This window comes from Eulemur rufifrons, chromosome 14 (assembly GCF_041146395.1).
Source record: "Eulemur rufifrons isolate Redbay chromosome 14, OSU_ERuf_1, whole genome shotgun sequence".
Classification (NCBI taxonomy): domain Eukaryota; kingdom Metazoa; phylum Chordata; class Mammalia; order Primates; family Lemuridae; genus Eulemur; species Eulemur rufifrons.
In genome coordinates, this window is record NC_090996.1 from 30,962,331 (window position 1) to 30,982,788 (window position 20,458).

Genomic DNA, 20,458 nt, shown 5'->3' on the forward strand with positions numbered 1-20,458 from the left:
TCACTTCTCATCACTGTAAGTGGATTCAGGGAGGTGGAGGAGGGAGGGATTATGGGGAGGGGGAGGAAAGGCCTTCATCTACCTTCTTTTGACCCTGTTTTGAGATGAATCATGGTTCACTGTGGCCAAAGCCCAGAGAAAACTAATACCTTTGTATGGGTAATCCAAGGTCAAATACGGCTGCCCTTTTGAGAGAAGCAATTGCAGAGTGCTACACCCATCCTCTCCATTTCTCAACTTTACTCTGCGATCCCAACACACTGTCCCATCACCTAGCCTGGTAACAAGTCATGCGGTCCATGGCCAGGTCCTTACCAACATGGACAGAATCAATTGAGGTGACTTTGGCGATCACACTAATCTCTTATACCAGCTGTGAAGTTCTCTTACACTCATCATCTTATCTGATCCTCCAAGCAACCCCAGCTGAGCTTGTTTCAAGATCTGGCCACCACCTTTCAAATGAGACTTTGCAGCTGGGCATGCCCTGCTTTTAGAACAGCTTTCCCCCCCTCCCCCTCAAAACCAGAAATTTTTACTTTCTGGAGGAGTATCCATTTAGGACCTCCTTATGCCTTCCAAAAACCTGCTAATAATAGTAGTGTCACTAGGAATGTGGGTCACCATCATCTGCAAGGTTTTCAAGTTGACATACTCTGTCATCTCTTTACTTGTGACTTTAATTGTATGTTTCTTGTCATCGGGACCTAACTGTATCTTAGATCTGCATTTCATTAGATCTTCTCCTTTCCCTATTGATTGTGTCTCGTGGAGTAATTTAACTCGATTCCAATCTTCCTTTGCAGGCGGGGTGCTCTCCATCCATGGAGGTGAGTTATGGGTGTTCAAGTGGTGCATCTTATGAATCTTGTTAAGCTTTGCTGCCATATCACCCCGCTGATGGAATATTTAATCACAGAAATGAGTTGGCAGATATGATATACAACGTGGGTGAGCTTTGCAGTGTGTATCTTACTGGCAATTGGGAAACAGATAAATCTGCCATGTGTCAGTACCACGCCGACAACTTTGTATAACCTTCTGTTATTTATTTTTATTTTGCTTCACTTATTTATGAAGACTAAAGGTGCTTTAAATCAACAGTTTCATTGCCTAGATATTGTGATTATCTCTAAGAGATACTAGTTTTTTTTTAAATATATATATATATTTATTTATTTATTAGAGGACAAGGGAACTTCTGCCACTGACAGAGGAAGTCTAAGAATCCCCTTTGAAGACTCTTCCTCCAGATTCCTGGAAATGCTAGTTTTAATTATACTAAATAACTCGAGGCATGCTCCTGGCCCCGAATATTCATAGATATTCTACCTCTATTTAGTACCTTCAATTTTATTTAAAGCCTAAAAAGGAATGAGTATAGACACTGGCCCCTGTCTTCAAGACCTACCTGGCATTTTTTTTTTTTTTTTTATTGACTTATCAATCATTTGTCTTAAGAATAAGCCTCAAGGAGTATGAAGATGATTAGGCTTAGGAAAAATAGTCAATGCTGTTTAGCTTTATAGAAAAACGCTTGTCTCTCTTTGGAGAAGATTTACGTATGTTCGTGGGATATGCTGATTTATATATATCTGCTCCGGAGACCCGTACTGGATAAGCAGTTAAGAGAATTCTTACAAGTATGACTTGATAAGAATTCAAAAAAAAAAAAAAAAATCTGAAATGAAAGACCTTTTATAAGAGCTTTCTAAATGCTTCTCCCGACGTGTGTGTATGTGAGGGAGAGAGAATGTCATAATTTATCAAAGCAAATTAATACTGTTCAGCTAGTAATTAAAGGTCCTCATTAAGAGATGCAATGGCTCTCCCCACCCCCACCCTGCGTTGGCAATAAAAATGCACTCGGGGCGTCCAAAGGTTATATACGAAAATCAATAACTTGCCATTTTATAATTAAAAGAGAAAATAAATGTTAGGGAAAAGTCCACTAAATTAGGAAAATTACCTTTAGGAGAGATTGAAAATATTGATTTTAATTTACAAAATATGTGAACTTTTCATGCCCCATTCTGAGAGACAATTGGAGGCTGGGTAGTTAATTCTGCATAAGCTTCAGAAAATCAATAATTATACTATGGGGATATTATGAAATGTGTCATTAACACAAAATCTTATATATAGAAGTGACTGATAAGTCTGGCTTTCTCTCTTAAGCAGATACAAGCCTGGTCTGCTAAATTCCCAAAACTAATCCATGACAAGGCCTTCATTTCAGCTATGAGGCACACTTGAAATCGCATCCAACATTATTTTTATAGCTGGGGACATTTTAAAAGCCTCATAAATTCTTAGTTATGGATATGTAGATGGACTATACTAATAATTATACCTGGATATGGAAATTAATGCATTCTACATATATATCTTTGCATACGTCCATTGCATAGACACAGATGCCTAAAACGTTAGATTTAAGTTAGCTGGGTTCAAATATTTCAAAGGAATCTCTCTGGAGGGTGGAAATTGCAGCCACATTTGCCCACATTTCTTTGTATCATGAACTCTGTCTACTCACATACACACATACACAGGTGAAAGGAGAAAACATGTAGTTATTTGGGATAATGCAGATATTGGCAGCACAAAACACAGATACTCAGATTTCTCAAGTAACATTTACTTTCCCAAGCCCTGTTTTTTTAGACCTAAGTTTATTGGAACAGCTCATTGAAATAATTTTGTTGTTGTTGTTGTTTGAGCTCCTTAAAGCTTCCTCTTACAGAACCAACACACACAAATATGGTGGTGGTGGTGGTTGGAATATCCAAAATGATTACTTCTCTTCTTTAATTTAACTGGTTATGACACAGAGAAGTAGCATGATCCTAGGGCACAGTCGATAGGAATTATGGCTTTACTATTTAAAAATAAAGAAGCATATATTGCCTTTGCCTCCCCTGAGTAAAAATGCAAAAATAAAAAAAAAATAATAATAATAAAATAAAATAAAGAAACAGTACAAACTGGTTGTAAGGAATACAACCTCTGGAATGAGCAAAGCCTGTTTCCAGAATGTGGCCTGCTCCTGGGTAGCTGTGAAATTCCAGGCCAGTGATACAAACATTTTATACTTTGATTTTCTTATATACAATACTTCCATGAAGATTAAATGCATTAATTTATGTAAGGGCTTAGCACAGTGTCCTGCCCATAGAACATATCCAGTAAATACTAACCACTGTTATAACTTACTCTCTTGCTATAACCTAACCAACTAACTTCTGAGGCTGGGCCCTGGGCTATTCTGAATGGCTGCTGTGATGCTCTAAAAGTCATGCAGATTAATATGTGCTTGTATGTGTAAGTGCATCTGAACTGTTTCCCCTGTCTTCATGTCCTCTTAGACACCCACAGATATGCACGTTGCTCTGAAAGGCACACTGAAGGAGATGCTTGGTGTTTTCCTGGTAGGGAGAGAGCCACGATGCCCAGCAAGTATACTTTATCACGCAGGACCAGAAAAAGGCACTTTCCTCTCTCTACCACAATCCACACACCTACACTCTACCTCCCCACACAAAGACTTCTTGCTTCTTGTTCCCATTATTTTGGGGAGAAGCCACGCACCCAGGGGTGTGCATATGCCTATGCACACATGCAGAGAACCTGCCACTTCTGCCCAGTCTGAGATCCCGTTTCAAAGGAAGTGCCTGCAGGGGCATGGAGGCTGCTAGCTGGCTTTTTTCTTTCCCCATTTGGGGGATTTCATTTCCTTGGCAGCTTTTCACAAGAGTGTACCCCAGCAAAACCTTCTTAGTTCCATGTGCCCCTGAACAGACTGCCATGCCTCTGATCCCAGCATTTAAGTCCCCCCTAAATGGACATGCTGAGAACTGAGGGACTGGTCCTCTCGTGAATGAAGAAAAGCATCTCTTAGTCTAACATCCTAGTACGCTCACAGTTCAGCAGAATCAGCTCTCAGCTCATTTTCCTTTCATGGCAGAGAGGCGAAACATTAACTTACTCATTTTTATTTATCAGATGTTTACATGGTACTGGCTAGGCACCACACACTCTTCGTGTATTAACTCATTGAATTCTAGTAAAAACCTTTGAGTTTGTTAGTATCATCACCCCCATTTAGCAGATGAAGAAACTGAGGCACAGAGAGGTTAAGTAACTTGCCCAGAGTCACACTGGTGGTGAGTAGGGGGAGACAGGATTTGAACCTGAGCTGTCAGGGTACAGCTTCCATGTTCCTCACTCTGTGTGTCCTTTCACGATGTGGGATCCAAAATATAATGATGGAAAGCCTTACTGCTAAGTCTCTCCACCCCCATGAGGGTCAACACAGTTATTCTGCAGTGGTAGAACCCTTGGACTTAACCCAGGCTCCCGATTAAATTTACACGTGAAGAACAATTGCAAGCACTGCCTGCCTGATACCCAGAACTCAGCTATCACATTGTGCCTTCCCAGATTTACCAAATTTAAAATATTTTTATCAAGATTAAAATGTGGTTACTGTGATAGAGTAGCTAACTTTCCTGTGTTCCTTTCTCCTCTACTAGGGTCGATACTTAGTATCTTTCTCCTCTACTAGAGTGGACACTTAGTATCTTTCTCCTCTACTAGGGTGGATACTTAGTATCTTTCTCCTCTACTAGGGTGGATACTTAGTATCTTTCTCCTCTACTAGGGTTGATACTTAGTATCTTTCTCCTCTACTAGGGTTGACACTTAGTATCAGGAAAATGAGAAAAGTCAGGCATCTAGGAAGAAACAAAGCAAGGGATGTGACTTACCGTCAAGAGGTCGCTAAGTGAGCAGCTCTAGATTAACTGGTTATTTATTTCTCCTTATTTAAAAGCAAGAGCCACATGAAAGAAAGACGCCTTTTCTATATCCATGTGGCAAATCTACTACTAATGTTCTAGGTGTTCAGCACAGCCTTGGTAATGAGCAAGGAAACACAGGCAGTAGTGACGGGCCAAGCCCAGCATGTCAAAATGTGAGATCTTAGCCACTGTCACTTCTAGGTCATACTCTACCAAAATTTGGTAACTGAGTTTTCTAAGAGTGGATTTCCCAGTTGAGGGGTAGCTGGAGCTTAGGCAGGGAAGGGTAAGGAGAGAGACATATCCCTGGAGGCAAAGTAGAGAGAAATGGGATTGCTAAGGGAAATTAATTAATGGAGAATGAAAGACAACTTAATTTTTTTTTAGTTTTCGAAATAGGCCTTCTTTTGGCAATTCCGAATCACTGCCACATTAATGCAAAATAATTAAGCCAACTCTCTGCTTTGCCATGAAAAAGAAAACAGAATCCCAAATGGAAATGTATGGCTAAAAGACACATTCAGGCACACTGAAATAAAATGGGTGTGAACAGCTCTCCATTTGTTCAATATGCTATTGAACAAAGTCTCAATGCTTTTTTAAGGCAAAATCAATGTGAAATGTCACAGGGAGCGGTGGCTCCACGCTTACCACACAACGTAACTTTCATGATTCCCCTTTAATTTTTAAAGTGTTTTAAATACTCTTGGTTTTGCCCAAAGAAACCATTCAGAACTTGTTAGGCTAGGAATTCACTTGGTTCAGATTATTTTACAAAACCCATTCTTCCTTGGCAGGCAAAGCACATTTACGAAAGACCAAAAAGACATCGTGCAAAGAGAAACTTGTTACCTGCATAGAATTCAGGACTGTAGACTGCACCCACAACTGGATTCAATTTCCAGCCTTAAAACAAATATACAAAAACATTATTATCACATTGGATTCAACACCTTATATCATTGCAAACTAAGTGCAAAAAAAAAAAATGGGCTATTTTGTTTTCTGTGGGGTTTTTTTTTTGGATTTTAAAATGTACAGTACATGCAGGTTGGGCATAAATAATAGTATTTGAAAATGACACATAAAAATTTATACCCTTCTTTGATTTTTTGCCAATGCAAATTAACAGAATGGAAACTACTGACCAGCTACAGGTGAACCTTTTGAAAAGATGTGGTAATTAATTTTCTACCATATGAATATATTTTAGAGCCATTATAATAATTTCCATTTTTATCTTATTTCATATTTCTCTGCTAAATGACCCATCATGTCCCTTTGCATTACGTTCACAAACATTTGAAAGCTTGCATAGACAAATTTTTTTGCAGCAAACATACTCTGAAAATTGTCATTCCCAATCATGACCCTGAAATACTAGAGAATTCCAAAGTGCTTTTTGAATACCAAAGAAAATTATATCTTATCCCCTAGAGATTTAGTGTGGAATATGTTTAATGCATTTGAGAACCATAAAAATTCTTAATCAATGCATGATATCTAAGGTAACTTTCAAATAACCTGTATATAAGATTAATAGAATCCTATAATTTTCCAAATGTTCTGGATGGAGGGTTTTCTGTAAAATGAGTCCTGGCCCTTTAGAAATTTTTACTCCAAAAAAGAGCATACAAGAAATTCACAAATCAGGAAGCGTGTTACAGATGGGCATTATTTAGGGACAACCTCTAGAGAATGATCACAGTTTAAGGGCGATGTGATTGTTTCCTTCTCTTATTGGTAAGTCTTTATGGAAACATCTGCAGCGGTCCCCAACCTTTTTGGCACCAGGGATCAGTTTCATGGAAGACAATTTTTCCATGGACCAGGGGTTGGGGAGGAACGCATCGCTGTCTCAGCTCCACCTCAGATCATCAGGCATTAGATTCCCATAATGAGCACACAACCTAGATTGTTCACATGCACAGTGTACAATAGGGTTTGTGCTCCTATGAGAATCTAATGTGCGGCTGATCTGACAGGAGGCAGAGCTTAGGCAGTGATGTGATTGATGGAGAGCGGCTGTAAATACAGATGAAGCTTCACTTGCTCACCCACCGCTCACCTCCTGCTGTGTGGCCCAGTCCATGACCCGGGGTTTGGGGACCGCAGCATTATAGAATTTTTGAAAGAAAGAGGAGGACAGGTGTATTGTCTTCCCCCGAGTCCTTGGGCAGAGGGTCAAATGTCAAAGGTCTTTCAATAAATTTTTCTGAGAAAAGGCAATAGTAAAAAGTCTGGATGTGAGGGAAGGTATTTCTGACAATGAGAACTCTCTGAGGTTTTCCCAGAAGGATGAGGTGCGACTTCCTGCCTGACCTAAGTGATGTGCCTCTGAGAACAGCTGGGAGGTATTCCTAGAATTCACTAAAGAAGATAGAGGCTCAGTATCTGAATACATAGGCCTTTGGATGTATTAAGATTCAGAACTTTCTAGAACTGTCTAAGGATGTTTTGTTTTTAAAAACTTTCCATTCCCACTTGCATAAACTAGGTGGTTGACAGCCCCCAGGACGATCTTAGTTCAGGTTTTTTCAAATGTTGCACTTGGATTACGTGGGAGGCGTGTTAATGGGGAATTTCTTGGCTTGGCCCCATTTTTTTGGTCTGCAGAAAAACACATAAAATTTTGAGACGTATTGCCCCATGAGTTTCTTGTATTAACCATATCTCGCCTCATAGGAATTTCTATAGTGACAGAAAAATAAAAATTACCCCAAACATTTCAGAACATATGTTTCATGAATGTAGAAAATGACTTCAATTTGACCAACTAAAATTCTACTGCTTCCTAAAATAGAAAATTCCTGAGCCGAATTCCTGAGGACATGGGAACTAATGTCCACATTTCAAGTCATTTGGAGGCTAAGAAAAAAACAGAGCAAACTACTTGAAAATAAAACTGCAGGAATAGTAAATGTTCTCTGCCTTTCTAGTCTTTCACAGAAACCTAGAATTTGTGAATATATTTTGAGTCATATTAAATGAATAATTATTGAGTTATCACACCTCTTCCTCTTCCATCTGTTCCCCATCTTATACCCTGGTTAGACTCCTATCTTTTCTTAGTAAAGGAGGTGGCATTTCAATGCAGGTGTTGTTTTTTGTATATATCCTTATTACTTTCCTTAAATACTTATTGTTATATACAAGGCTAGGACATGTTATTTGCTGAATGTGTACCTGTCTAATTTATGCCAATGACCTTTCATTTTCTCAAAAAAAAAAAAAAAAAAAAAAAACCAAAAACAAAAAACAAACAAACACCAGATTTCTCAGAGGCATCTAAGACTGGGTAGAAATTATGTTTCTCTCATCTGCCTTTATCTTCCTCATTTTTTATCTTCCTCATTTGGGGTCAAGAAATCTAGCTAGCTACCTACATACCTACCTATCATCTATCTATACATCACCTAGTATCTGTCTTGTTACCTATTTCCTGTCTATCCATCTGCCATTTACTATCTATCTAAATCCATTATGTCCTTGTACCTATCAACACAGCTATCATCTGTCTACCATTTACTATTTACTTATTTACCCCTCTGTCTATCTGCCAATTGTCTACCAGTTTTCCAGGTCTGCCCATGGAAAACTTTCATTCAATATAGAAATAACAGAAATTAAATGACACTCTGCCTCCTCAGGAGATCCATGCTATCTCCTGTCTGCAAGTATTAATTGAGAGAGGTAATTGATAAGGTCTCCTCTATAAGAAACCGATTGGGGATCCATGAGCCGCTAACTGAAATGAGACTGCTGGGGTCGTCATGGGAACGTCATGCCGGTATCACCCTCCTTCCCATCCCTGATCCCATCTCCTAAACTAGGCTGCCCCACTCCCCCTGCAGGGAAACTAAAGGCCTTTCTGAACCACACAGCAAGCACCAAAGCCCAACTTCTACTCTCCCTTTACTCCTGAAACCTGTTCCTCACCAAGTCTTCCCTCTGCAGCAAATGGTATCCTCATCTACTTGGTTGTTCAAAACACAATTCTTTTTTTTTTGTGTTTTTTTTTTTTTTTTTTTTTTGAGACAGAGTCTCACTTTGTTGCCCAGGCTAGAGTGAGTGCCGTGGCGTCAGCTTAGCTCACAGCAACCTCAGACTCCTGGGCTTAAGCGATCCTACTGCCTCAGCCTCCCGAGTAGCTGGGACTACAGGCATGCGCCACTATGCCCGGCTAATTTTTCTATATATAGTTTTAGTTGTCCATATAATTTCTTTCTATTTTTTTAGTAGAGACGGGGTCTCGCTCTTTGCTCAGGCTGGTCTCGAACTCCTGACCTTGAGCGATCCACCCGCCTCGGCCTCCCAGAGTGCTAGGATTACAGGCGTGAGCCACCGCGCCCGGCCCAAAACACAATTCTTGATCAATAGTTCCTTGACTAATCCCATGCCCCCATACCTCATGCACAACCCATTAGAAAATCTTATCGGTTAAACTTTGAAAAGTTCTTCCCTTCTTCTCCACTGCCACCATCCCAGACTAAGCCACTTTTCTCTCTGTGTGGAGAAGTTCCACAACATACATGCCCTAACTCTCACCATGTTCTCTTACTCCTTCTTCCCCTTCCCCTCAGCCCTCTTCCAATCTATTCATAGTGGCCAAAGGAATTTTTAAGAAGAAAATCAAATGTATCATTCGACCATTCAGAATTCAATAGCTTCCTTCTGAGCTTTGGATAAACACACATCCCTTGACCTTGGTTTACAGCCCACACAATCTAACTCTTGTCCATTTATTTTGTGCCATTGTCCCCTTCTCTTCTGTTACAGTGACAGTGGCCTTTTTCATCTGTATAGAACCTCCCAAGAGTATTCTATATAAGGGCTTTTTGTTCCAACTGCTCTCTCTGCTTTGAGAACTCTCCCCAGCTCTTCACAAAGTTGACTTGATGTTATTTAGGTCTCTGGTGTTTTCCCAGAACATGCTACTTAATGTCACTTCCCCGCCTCCTCTTAGAATTGCTCTTTGATTCCATTCCCAGTTTTATTTTCTGCATAGCTGTTAATGCTATCTGGTTTTATCTTTCTTTCTTTGCTTGCTTTTAACTGTTTTATATAGCCATGTTCCTTCGTTAAAATTAATGGTACAGTGGACAAGATCGCTGTCCAGCATGAATTTCCAGCACCTAAAACTTGTGTTTAGAAAAGAGTAGGCTCTTCCTAAACATTTCCTTGGTTTTGCTCCAAAGGAACTAAAGGAATATAGGACCTTTTCTAATGGATTAAGTCTTCTTTGGCTGGGACTGTGTCTCCTTCCAACCTCCAAGTACCTGCTTCCTTGTGTATGTTACACACCTAATGAAGAATGACCCTATCCGGGACGACTATCTTCCAGGTTGTTTATTTGAAATCTTTCCACTTTTTTGATGTGTTTATTGCTATAAACTTCCTTCTTAGCACTGCTTTTACTGAATCCCATAGGTTTCAGTACGTAGTGTTTCCGTTTTCATTTATTTCCAGAAGTTTTTTTTATTTCCTTCTTAATTTCTTCATTGATCCAATGGTAGCTCAGAAGTAGGTTGTTTAATTTCCGTAGGTTTGCGCAGTTTCCAAAGTTCCTCTTATTATTGATTTCCAGTTTTATTCCATTGTGGTCTGAGAAGATACTTGATATGATTCCAATTTTTTTTTTTATTTAAGATTTTTATTTGTTAAGATTTGTTTTGTGGCCTAACATATGGTCTATCCTGGAGAATGTTCCCTGCACTGATGAGAAGAACGTGTATTCTGTAGGTGTTGGATAAAATAGTCTGTAAATGTCTGTTGGGTCCATTTGGTCTAGAATCCAGCCCCTGAAAATCACCTCTGCTCAGACTTGCAGAGCTTGCTCAGGCTTATGTAGATGTATGCAAATCACATGCAAATGTGCCCACAGTCCCTGGGACTCCTTCTAGTACCTGGAAGAGACTCTTGGGATAACCCCGCTGGAGATGAGCGCCTGCACTGTCAGGAAGACGAACAAAATGATTCCATGTTTAATTTCTTAGGCAGTTTGTGTACGTCCCCAGGCCTTGCACATTCAGAGATTTTGATCAAGGACATTAAACCGAACAATGAGGCTTACAACAAAAGGAGAACAGCTGATAAAGCCCACCGCTCCAAGCCTCCTGGGGCCCCTCCACACAACAAGGCAATGGAGCAGAGACCAGACACATTGGGCTCTCGCTCTGTATCCAACACATGAGCAGTTTGCAGAGGCCCCTCTGTGGCTGAGCCTCCAGGGGCTACATCCGAGTCAGCACTCCTCTCCCCAAATTTAGCTTGTCAAAAGTCACATGCCAACCTTCTTTAGAAAAATGCTGGCCGAGGTCCCCAGTGTTAATTATCGCTGCATTGGGTGTTAAAAGGCAAGTCTCAATGTGCACCAAAAAAAAAAAAAAAAAATCAGCACATGCCTTCTCGAGGGCTCCGCTGGGTTGTGCATCACAGAAACACACACTACAGGGGTTTCAAAAACTACCTGTAAATGCTTTCTGCAGATGTGCACTAGGGATGCCAGAGACAAGGGCAGCTGAAATGGTGCAGGAGGCAAGGTCCAAATGCCAACAACAACAAAAAGAAGCTAGTTGCACATTGTCTACAGATGTGTTTTGTTTTGGTTCACTCAGTATTTTTTTTAGCGGCATGTATTCATTGCCAGCATTTAGATTTCATTTAAAATACAGGATTTCTGGTTCTCTCAGAACATTGGTAGAAATGGTAAATTTTAGTTAAGAATTCCCCAGAGACAGATTTATGAGAGCTGACCAGGGGCTATTGCATGTAACTCCCCAGTTAGTCACACTCACCGCTGCCCCCTACGGCGAGCCTGGCTGGGAGGCCAAATGGCTGCTATCTTTTGTGGAAATTCTGTGCTGTTTTTTCTTCTAGTAGAAAAATATTCTGCTTTACCCACTATGAAAACAAAAGACAGTCCAAAAGGACAGTTTCTCAGACTCTCTGATTTCTCATTTATTTTACCTGCTCAGTCCTTGTTAGCATCTGAATATTTGATCTTTTAGTGTCTATCAGGAAATTCAACTTACTATCTACAACAACAACAAAAAAAGGAATAATATGACTACTTAATAACTGAGATTATTGCATAATTAAGTAATATTGTGCTACCAATAGTAGTAAAACTTTTAAGGCACTTCGTATACAAGCATTGTGTTTAGTGCTTTATCTCCCATAATTATTACAAATACTTACGATGCAGGTCCTGTTACGAGTACAGTTTTCAGTGGAGAGAAGCGATGTGGAAAGTTTAAACAACTTGCCTATAGTTCAACCAGCCAGAGCCAATAGGGGGGATAAGTCCTACCTCTTGGATGTTTTTGTCCAGTTTTCATACTTTCTACCATCTCTAAGAAAATAAAAGAACCACATCCCTGCAAATTCAGCTCTTCACTTGTTTTGCGTATCTGTTGCAACACTTGATCTCCCACGAACACAGCACACCCCAACTTCTCTGTGTGCGTAGGTGTCCTTGAGACAAACTTCAATAGGGACGTAGCCCAATTCTCTCTTCGTGGAGCTTTCTGACAGGTAGAATATCCAGAAGCCTATATTTCATTCGATAGCTTTTGCTTATGTCCATGTTTAAATGTTCTGGGAATAGAGTCACATCTTCTATGATGTTATTAAGTGAAGTCCTCTATAGTAGAACCTTCTAGACAAGAATCTCATCGCATTTAAGGCTGAGTTTTATTCATCGCTGGAAACGCTGCAGCTGCTAAACCTTTTGTTGGGTACATGACCAAAGGGATACGGGCACTGAGAGCTATATTTCACCATTTGGAGATGACCTCAAAATTTGGTGACTCTAGTAACTTACAATTTTGCTGAGGCACAGTTTCTATGCTTTGTGAGACTGAATTACACAGCTAATGAGTGAATCTCACCAATTGCTTAATTTTCTCATTTCAATGTGACTTTATTGGTCCTGATTTATCCCTTTTTTTTTTTTTTTTTTTTTTTTTTTTTTACCATAACTATACTCTCTTGTTAAGGATTTGAAAGGGGTCCATATTTCTTCAGTTATATCATATTGCAATTTATTGGAAATTTTATTTGTTGTGGTGACAATGATGAGTTAAAACTTGGAAAAGCTTGGAGAACTATTTTTATTTGAATATCAAAATTTTCCATAATCCCCACTATAGAAGCCTCAGTCTTTTATATAATTAGGATTCACAATTGTTTTTTAAATCAGTTATACTGTGATTGTCCATCTACCCCTTGGGTGCCGTAACTCAGTATGTGTGGCAGGAATAATCCCAAGTGCCCCTTTGTAGGTATCTGGATGAGAGACCCACACGACTTATTCCTGGAAGCTAAGAATGCATGGCTACCTGGGAACGAGACATGGGATGTGTATGCCAACATGTGGCAGGAACACAGGTTGCACATTTAACAATTTTTTGGTTACTGTAGCCAATTTCCGTTTGAATGCAATTAAGATGACAAGGGGAAAGTTGATGCCTGATGGGTAACCATGGGCATGGCCACAAGATTTTGTCACTTCATGATAAGAAAAAGTCTTCATTAATTATTTCATCTAATCTAGCCTCAGTTTTTGCATCTCTAAAATAGAGATAATGATGTCTTCTTTGCAAGACTTCATTTGGGTCCAGTGCATTTAAAATGCTTCACATAATGTGTACGTAGTGTTCCAGAAATGTTGGCTATTTATGAATGGGCTTTGAGAGTTGTGTTCAAAAATTCTACAGGTCTACTTTTCAGTCTCTGGGTATGACATTGATCAATAACTCTTTCCTTAAAATAAATATGCATATATATGGCTTACAGAATAACACTTGGCTTTTCTTGCCTCATTTGCTCACTGAGCACACATGAGCACCCACGCATAGGCATGCAAGCACACCGGTGCGTTCACATGCACACAGTTGCAACTTCGTAATTAAACAATATGCCCAATAGCCAGGTTGACGTTATCATGTATTAACTCTGGAAAATTGCAGAGCTATTATTTTAATCCAAGTAGAAAGGCTTCATGTCATATAAATCAGAGGTTTGCTTCATTTCACAGCGCTGGGCATTTCAAGCTTGTTGAGGAAATTGTCTTTACCATTTAAGGGTATGTCTTGGGTTGTTGGAGCTGAGAAGAATGGTCTGCAGAATAAATAATTCTTGTGGTCTTTCAATTTAGAGCCCTACTATATTGAGAGCATACCCCTGTTTAATGCTCCCTTTTTAAAATGAAGAACAAAGTGACTTTGTGTAATTGACAGCCACCGGCAGAAGAAAGAAAAAACAAAACTACCAAATGCTAACATTATTATTTATAACTGTAAAACAAAAACAAACAATTACATAATATTCAGTACTGAAGTTCTAAATAAACCCATAGATCCATTTTGTGGAATATTATGTAACCACTAAAGAATTAGTCTAATTTGTATGTATCAACACTGAAATAACTCTCTTGATTTATAAAAGCCAATTAAAAATGACATGTACATCATGCTACTAGTTATATAAAAACATGTACACAATACTGTGAATACTTTAAATATGTACCTACTACGTGCAAATGCATGAAAATGCAAAATAAAACTATAGACAACAATCTAACAATGGCTTCCTCTGAGGGGGAGGTAGGAAATCAGGTTGGCAGCAGTGTTGTTCAAGATATATTTTATCCTTGTTCTTAATATTTTTTTATTTCAGCATATTAAGGGGGTACAAATGTTTAGGTTACATATATTGCCTTTTTCCTGTCCGAATCAGAGCTTCAAACATGTTCCTCCCCCAGATGGTGGGCACCGCGCCCATTAGGTATGAATATACCCATTCCCTCCTCCCCCCTCCCACCTGCCCAACATCCGATGAATGTTACTACCTTATGTGCACAAAACACAATGGGTGCTCTAGCACCTCTTGTATTATCCTGGATAGAGCTGGAGCCCATTCTATTAAGTGAAGTATCACAAGAATGGAAAAACAAGCACCACATGTACTCACCATCAAATTGGTATTAATTGTTAATTTTTTTAAAAATCTTTTTTTCTTTTTTGTAAATAAAGCTGCATTTCCATGTTTCATGTGTAATTAAAATTTAAAAAGTGGAAAATTCCATATGTATTTCCTTTTGATAGTAAAATTATATTATTTTAAAAAATCTAAGTCAAAGAAAAAATATCTTCCAGTCTTGCAATCAACACCATCATTAGCATTTTGGCACAGTTAGTACCATCATTTAAGTTAAAATCATGCTATACATGTACTTTCTTATTATTTACTTTTTTAATTTATTAGGGGGCCCCTTCATAGTCTTTATCATACTCATTTTAGTGAGTATAATATATTATTATATTATAAGTGTATATACTGCAACTTACTGCATTGCTTTCTTTTTAATTTTTGGTACCATTAAGTATGTGATTAACATAGCAGATTTCTCCCCCATATATCTTAAGAGATATTTCTTTTGAGAAGGATTAAAGAATCAAAATGTTTGAACATTTTTAATAACTTTTGATATATATGCGAATTCTTTTTAGGAGGAGTTTTGAGAAGTTTTATTGGTTAGCCAAGGCAGAAACACATTGTCCTGATGGGGTCTACAATACACAGCCACGTTCTCACTTGGTCCACAGTGACACTAAGCGACCCAGAGAGGAACAGGTAATCCACCTACACATTCTGCTAATCCTGTAGAACCCAGTCATGAAGTACCCTTCAAGCCACTTCACATGCCTAATATTTCTGGAGAAGACTCAAAGCCAGAAGTATACAGTTACATTTCCAGAAATTAGTGAGCAGTGAGGAGATGGCAATAAAAAAAAACAAGACCTCCACCCTCCTCACTATAAAACAACTTACTATAAAACAACAAATTAAATGACTCAACTAATTCCCAAATAATTACTACATCTCAATCCCAAATGGGAGTTATTCTGAAGAGACAGGGAGGAGTCCATACACTTAGAACCTGAAAATGAAATTTGCCTTTGGTGTGAAAATGACCTCATGGTTGTAGGTGGTTCCCTGTAGCAGGTCAGCAGCAAGGGCTTTGGCCAATATGGCTTATTGAAACAGATTCCCTTGTCAAATTACATAATAGAGTTCAAGGTAGAGAGGACTTCTTATAAAGGACGAATCTCTACTTACCATTTGTATAAGGGTTGACAGTCTTTTTATTTGTCATTACACGTGCTGTGGCATTATTTACCTATGTACATAGAAAACTCCAATGAGCAGATATTCTAGGGCCAGCTCATAATTCAATTAGTTGCATGCATTATGACTGTGATTACTTATTTAAAAAAAAAAACAACTAAAAACTAAAATGCATTTTAATTTATAAAAGGCAGTAGGTGCATAACAAAATCATACATTTAAAAAATTACATTTACTTCATAACCATTTTAACTTACAAATCATTTCAGTAAAGCAATGTCATATCATTAAAAGTTTAATAAAGAGACAGTAAAAGCAAATTAAAAGATACTGCATAATTGAAGATTTAAAAGCATGCGTGTACTCCATGGTAACACAGAAACGATAAATATTTTTTTAAACGGAAAATAAAGTTCATATGAAGGAACATGCAGTGGAGGAGAAGAGGGAAGAGACAAGGTACAAGGGAACATAAATGTCAAAAAAAGGGACAAACAAGTTTTAGCCGTGTGCAACACTTTAGGAGGAAAGAACCATTGGGAAAGCAACATCTAGCATTCAACACTTGGAACAAGAGCCTTTTACATCGCAAGAATTAACAAAATCATTCAAGCTTTAAAGTCACAGCTAACAAAAGGATAAAAGAGAGGGTGCATTGTTTAACACAATATGGAGTTAACAATCTGAGTAAGATGTGCACCGGTCATAACTCAATCCAGTCAGTGCCTCCCAGGCTAGCTTAGAACGTACACTCAATTACAGGCGTACCAATATCCAAAAAAATAGAGCATCAAGAAAACTTAATACAACAAGTCAAAAAAATTCACGTGGTATATATATATATGTATATAGATATATCAGCACTAAATACGTGAAACGGCAGATGGACTTCACCACTTACCATTCACCACCACCGCCAGCATGGGTTTGTATACAGTTACCATGGTTACTGAGAGTTTGGTGAGGGGCCTAAGCGTTACCGTCGAAGGGGGAAAATGAAAGGCAAAATATGCAACATCTTACTCCAAGGACTAAAGCATTTTTAACTGGTTTTTTTTTTTTTTTTTTTTTTTAAGTTTTAACAAATATGACCCTGTGGCTATGTTGAGGGAGATCTCAGTGGTACAAATAGCAGACTCTGAGTGTCAGAATTTTGGTATTTATGCTTTCAAATGAAAAGGGGCCAGATATTGAATGGGAAATCCTGTTTGTTCACTTTATTATCAAAAGAATACAGAAATTCAAACTGGCTTCCTAAAAGAAAAAAAAAAAAAAAAGAAATGAAAGGTTTAACGACAAAAACCTCTCATTTTTTTTTTTTTTTTTAAACGAATCTTCTTTCACCATTTGGTTTAATTTGCAAACCACTGTGGATCCCTCTTCAACCCTGAAGTGGAAAGAAAAACAGAAACTGTTCTGTATTTTGTTTGGTTTGTCACACTGTCTACTCTTTGGAACCTACTGCACCCATTGATTATAAAACATGGAAAATAACAACAAAAAAAAACCCCTTTCCGATTAACCTTCCTTTTGTCTCACTTTTGCCATCCACCTTTCAGCAATAATAAGAGTAACATAAGAAAGTAAAATTAAAAAAAAAAAAGTAAGGCCAGTTTTCCTTTTTATATATAAGTATATATATATAAACAATGAGAGGGAGCAGGATCACATAGAAGACGCCAATGATGCATCTGGAACAACGAATGAGCGTGAAGCAGACATTTATAAAAAAGATGAAAAGGAAAATATTTTGAACATGCACCTCGATTTTACGGCCCTCTACCACGGTGCCGTGTAATTTCTCCCTCGCCCTGTCCGCATCGGCACTATTTTCGAAAGTTACGAAACCAAATCCCTGCATGCAGGAGGGAGAAGGGAAAACAACATGCAGATTATTATTTCAGTCAACGACCACTTGGTAATGTTCTCTCGCTTTAATTTCTATTTCTTGTCCTGGCTTCAGTTCTGTAACATGCAAATTAGAGAAATTATAAGAGTACTAAGATGTGCAATAATTAAGCGACAAATGTGAACAAGATATTTTTTTTTCTGTCACCAGTTAGCTGTAACCCCTGAAGAATTCAAAAAAAAAAAAAAAAGGATACCAAAAATACCTTTCTAAATGTCACTACAGAAGAAAATAAATCTAACGAAAAGAAAATGAGATCAAAATAAATTTACAGTGTCTTCACAGAGAATAAAATGAAATAACGAGGAAAAAAAAAAAGGAACCACTTTCTTGACATGCAAATTAAAAATAAAATAAAATAAAACGTGTGCACGAAATTCAACAATGAATGCCAAAATCCTCTAACATTGCCTACAGAGTCATGCCGTGTGGTTTTAAGAACATCTCTTCTTCATGCAATTTTAGGGTTATTCAAATTTGTCAATTCTACAGCCTTTACTTCTCAAAAAATAAAAGTTAAAAGCCTAAAAAAAGGAAAGACCTTTTTTCTTAAATAATAAATCTTAAACTCTTTGGTCTAATCAACAAAAAAATCACATGAAATGAATAGAAATAAACTTCAGTTGATTCATAATACAAACAATTCCAGTAATGTTTTTATATTAATACTTTCCCCACCCCACCCCAAACGTACATGCTTTTGAATTTGACAACTTTTCACACTACTTTGTTAACCAAAAAGGGAAATATGTACACATACTGTAAAGTTCTAAGACATTCTGTTGGTATTCATTTGTCACATCGACAGATCGCAAAATAAAGAAGCTTCATTAATAGAATGTAATTTATAATAGCACTCTAAGCACTTCTTTTACTGGTAGATAACAAATATACCCTTTACGTCACCACAGGTACATTTTGCATTTAATATTTTAGCCTCAAAAAACCACCCCACTAAACTTCATATTGTCAAATTCCATCTTTTGTCTTCACTGACACTGTTCCTAAGAAAAGTACAGAAAATATGGTACATTATTTTTAAAGCCCCTAAAAATATTTGTACATTGTGTTCAGAAATATACACCAACCTTTTGAACAATTCCAGTGTAAATTTACCCAGCTCTTTCTGATTTTCAAAGTGTAAACTGGGTGAAAGAATGCAATACATGGGGATTTCCACTTGCACTGAATAAACCTTACTTACAGGTAAACGTTGGCTCTAATCTTAGTTGAGGCAATATGATACTTAGCTTTACTAATAAGATGTACAGTAATTGCAACCACATGGTAGTCAGAATCAACCGATGCTAACTCCCAATCCCATGCTAGATCTCTGCAGTGACCTCCAACGCTAAGGTTGGGGAGAGACATGTTGCCCAATGGAATGGCTAAGAGAGAACTTTCCAACGGTCAAGACGGGTCCTCCATTGAGGACGGTAGCCATGGATATGGATTCAAGGGAGGGTAGATGATGTGTCAGGATGCTACAACATGCAGCCATCCCTTGATATACGCAGTAGATTAGTTCCAGGATCCCCTGCTTATACCCAAATCCACTCACACTCAAGTCCCACAGTCAGCCCTATGGAACATGAATATATGAAAACTTGGCTCTCCACTTTTGTGGGCTTTGTATCAACACAAATACTGCATTTTCCATCCACATTTGATAGAAAAAAATCCGCGTGTGAGTGGACCCACACAGTTCAAACCCGTGTTGGTCAAGAGCTGGCTGTAGGGGGAAAACTAAGTTTCTATACTTTAGGAGACTGGACTGAATTACCTTTCAGAGTCTTTCCCGTAGTGAGGACCTGTGATTAGAATAAACCTGAATTATTTGATCTGTGTAAGATTATATGCCAGTTAACAGAAGAGTCCTGTTTAGTCTTCTGCATAGCACATACCATAGCCCATGCTGGGTACTCAAATATACTTCCTAACTTAAGAGTTTGGAAATAATAGCTCTTTAAAGGTGTCGGGGGGAGACAGACTTGGGGAGTTTTGCTCATTTAATGACTCTTAACTCTTGGCCAGTGGGTCCCAAACTTAGATGCACGTCAGGGGAGTATATGCAAGGTTTAGATTCCTGGGCCTCGCTTTGTATCTGCTGGATCAGAATCCTGAAAGAGAGTCCAGAAATCTGCCTAAAAAGCTGCCCGTGTGGCTGAACACTTAGATTCCCATTACCTCTCATACTACCACGTACCATCAAAAAGAGGTTTAGGATTTTTTTTTTTTGTATTAAGTAGAATTTTATATTGCTGGTTTCTATAGAGCTTTTGAGGGGGATCTGACTCAGTTCTCTGGAGCTTAGATGGAGAAGCGCAACCAAAGTTCCATGTCCCAGGTTTCTTAGCAACACTCCCTTTCCCCGCTATGGGGTTAACTCCCTAGCAGCCGTAGCCATGCCGTACACTCAGAAAGAAACCAGGGAAACTAGAACTCTGGATCCATCTTCTGTCACTAGGCAAGAAAAGAAAATCTAGAGCCCTAGTCTTACAGGTGTCGGGCCGGGGGGCATCGTTTCTGCCCATGGGGAGGAACAGTCGTTCGCACCACAGCACGGGGAAGAACACAGCCAGGTGAGACCGAACACTCAACCCACCTGTCCAAC

At 38.5% G+C, this 20,458-nt stretch overlaps 1 protein-coding gene across 36 annotated transcripts in view; it reads right to left on the minus strand.

Moving 5' to 3' along the window:
- RBFOX1 (RNA binding fox-1 homolog 1) overlaps window positions 1–20,458 on the minus strand; it is a 1,926,172-nt gene that overhangs the window by 87,326 nt on the left and 1,818,388 nt on the right. For 31 of the 36 annotated variants that reach the window (XM_069486148.1, XM_069486147.1, XM_069486159.1 and 28 more), the window contains 3 exons: window positions 17,698–17,790; window positions 15,927–15,987; window positions 5,655–5,708 (listed from right to left, as the gene is read on the minus strand). In XM_069486148.1, coding sequence (XP_069342249.1) covers window positions 5,655–5,708; window positions 15,927–15,987; window positions 17,698–17,790 — 208 coding nt within the window. The remainder of the gene's footprint in view (window positions 1–5,654; window positions 5,709–15,926; window positions 15,988–17,697; window positions 17,791–20,458) is intronic. The other 5 variants (XM_069486173.1, XM_069486177.1, XM_069486175.1 and 2 more) reach the window with 1 other exon arrangement.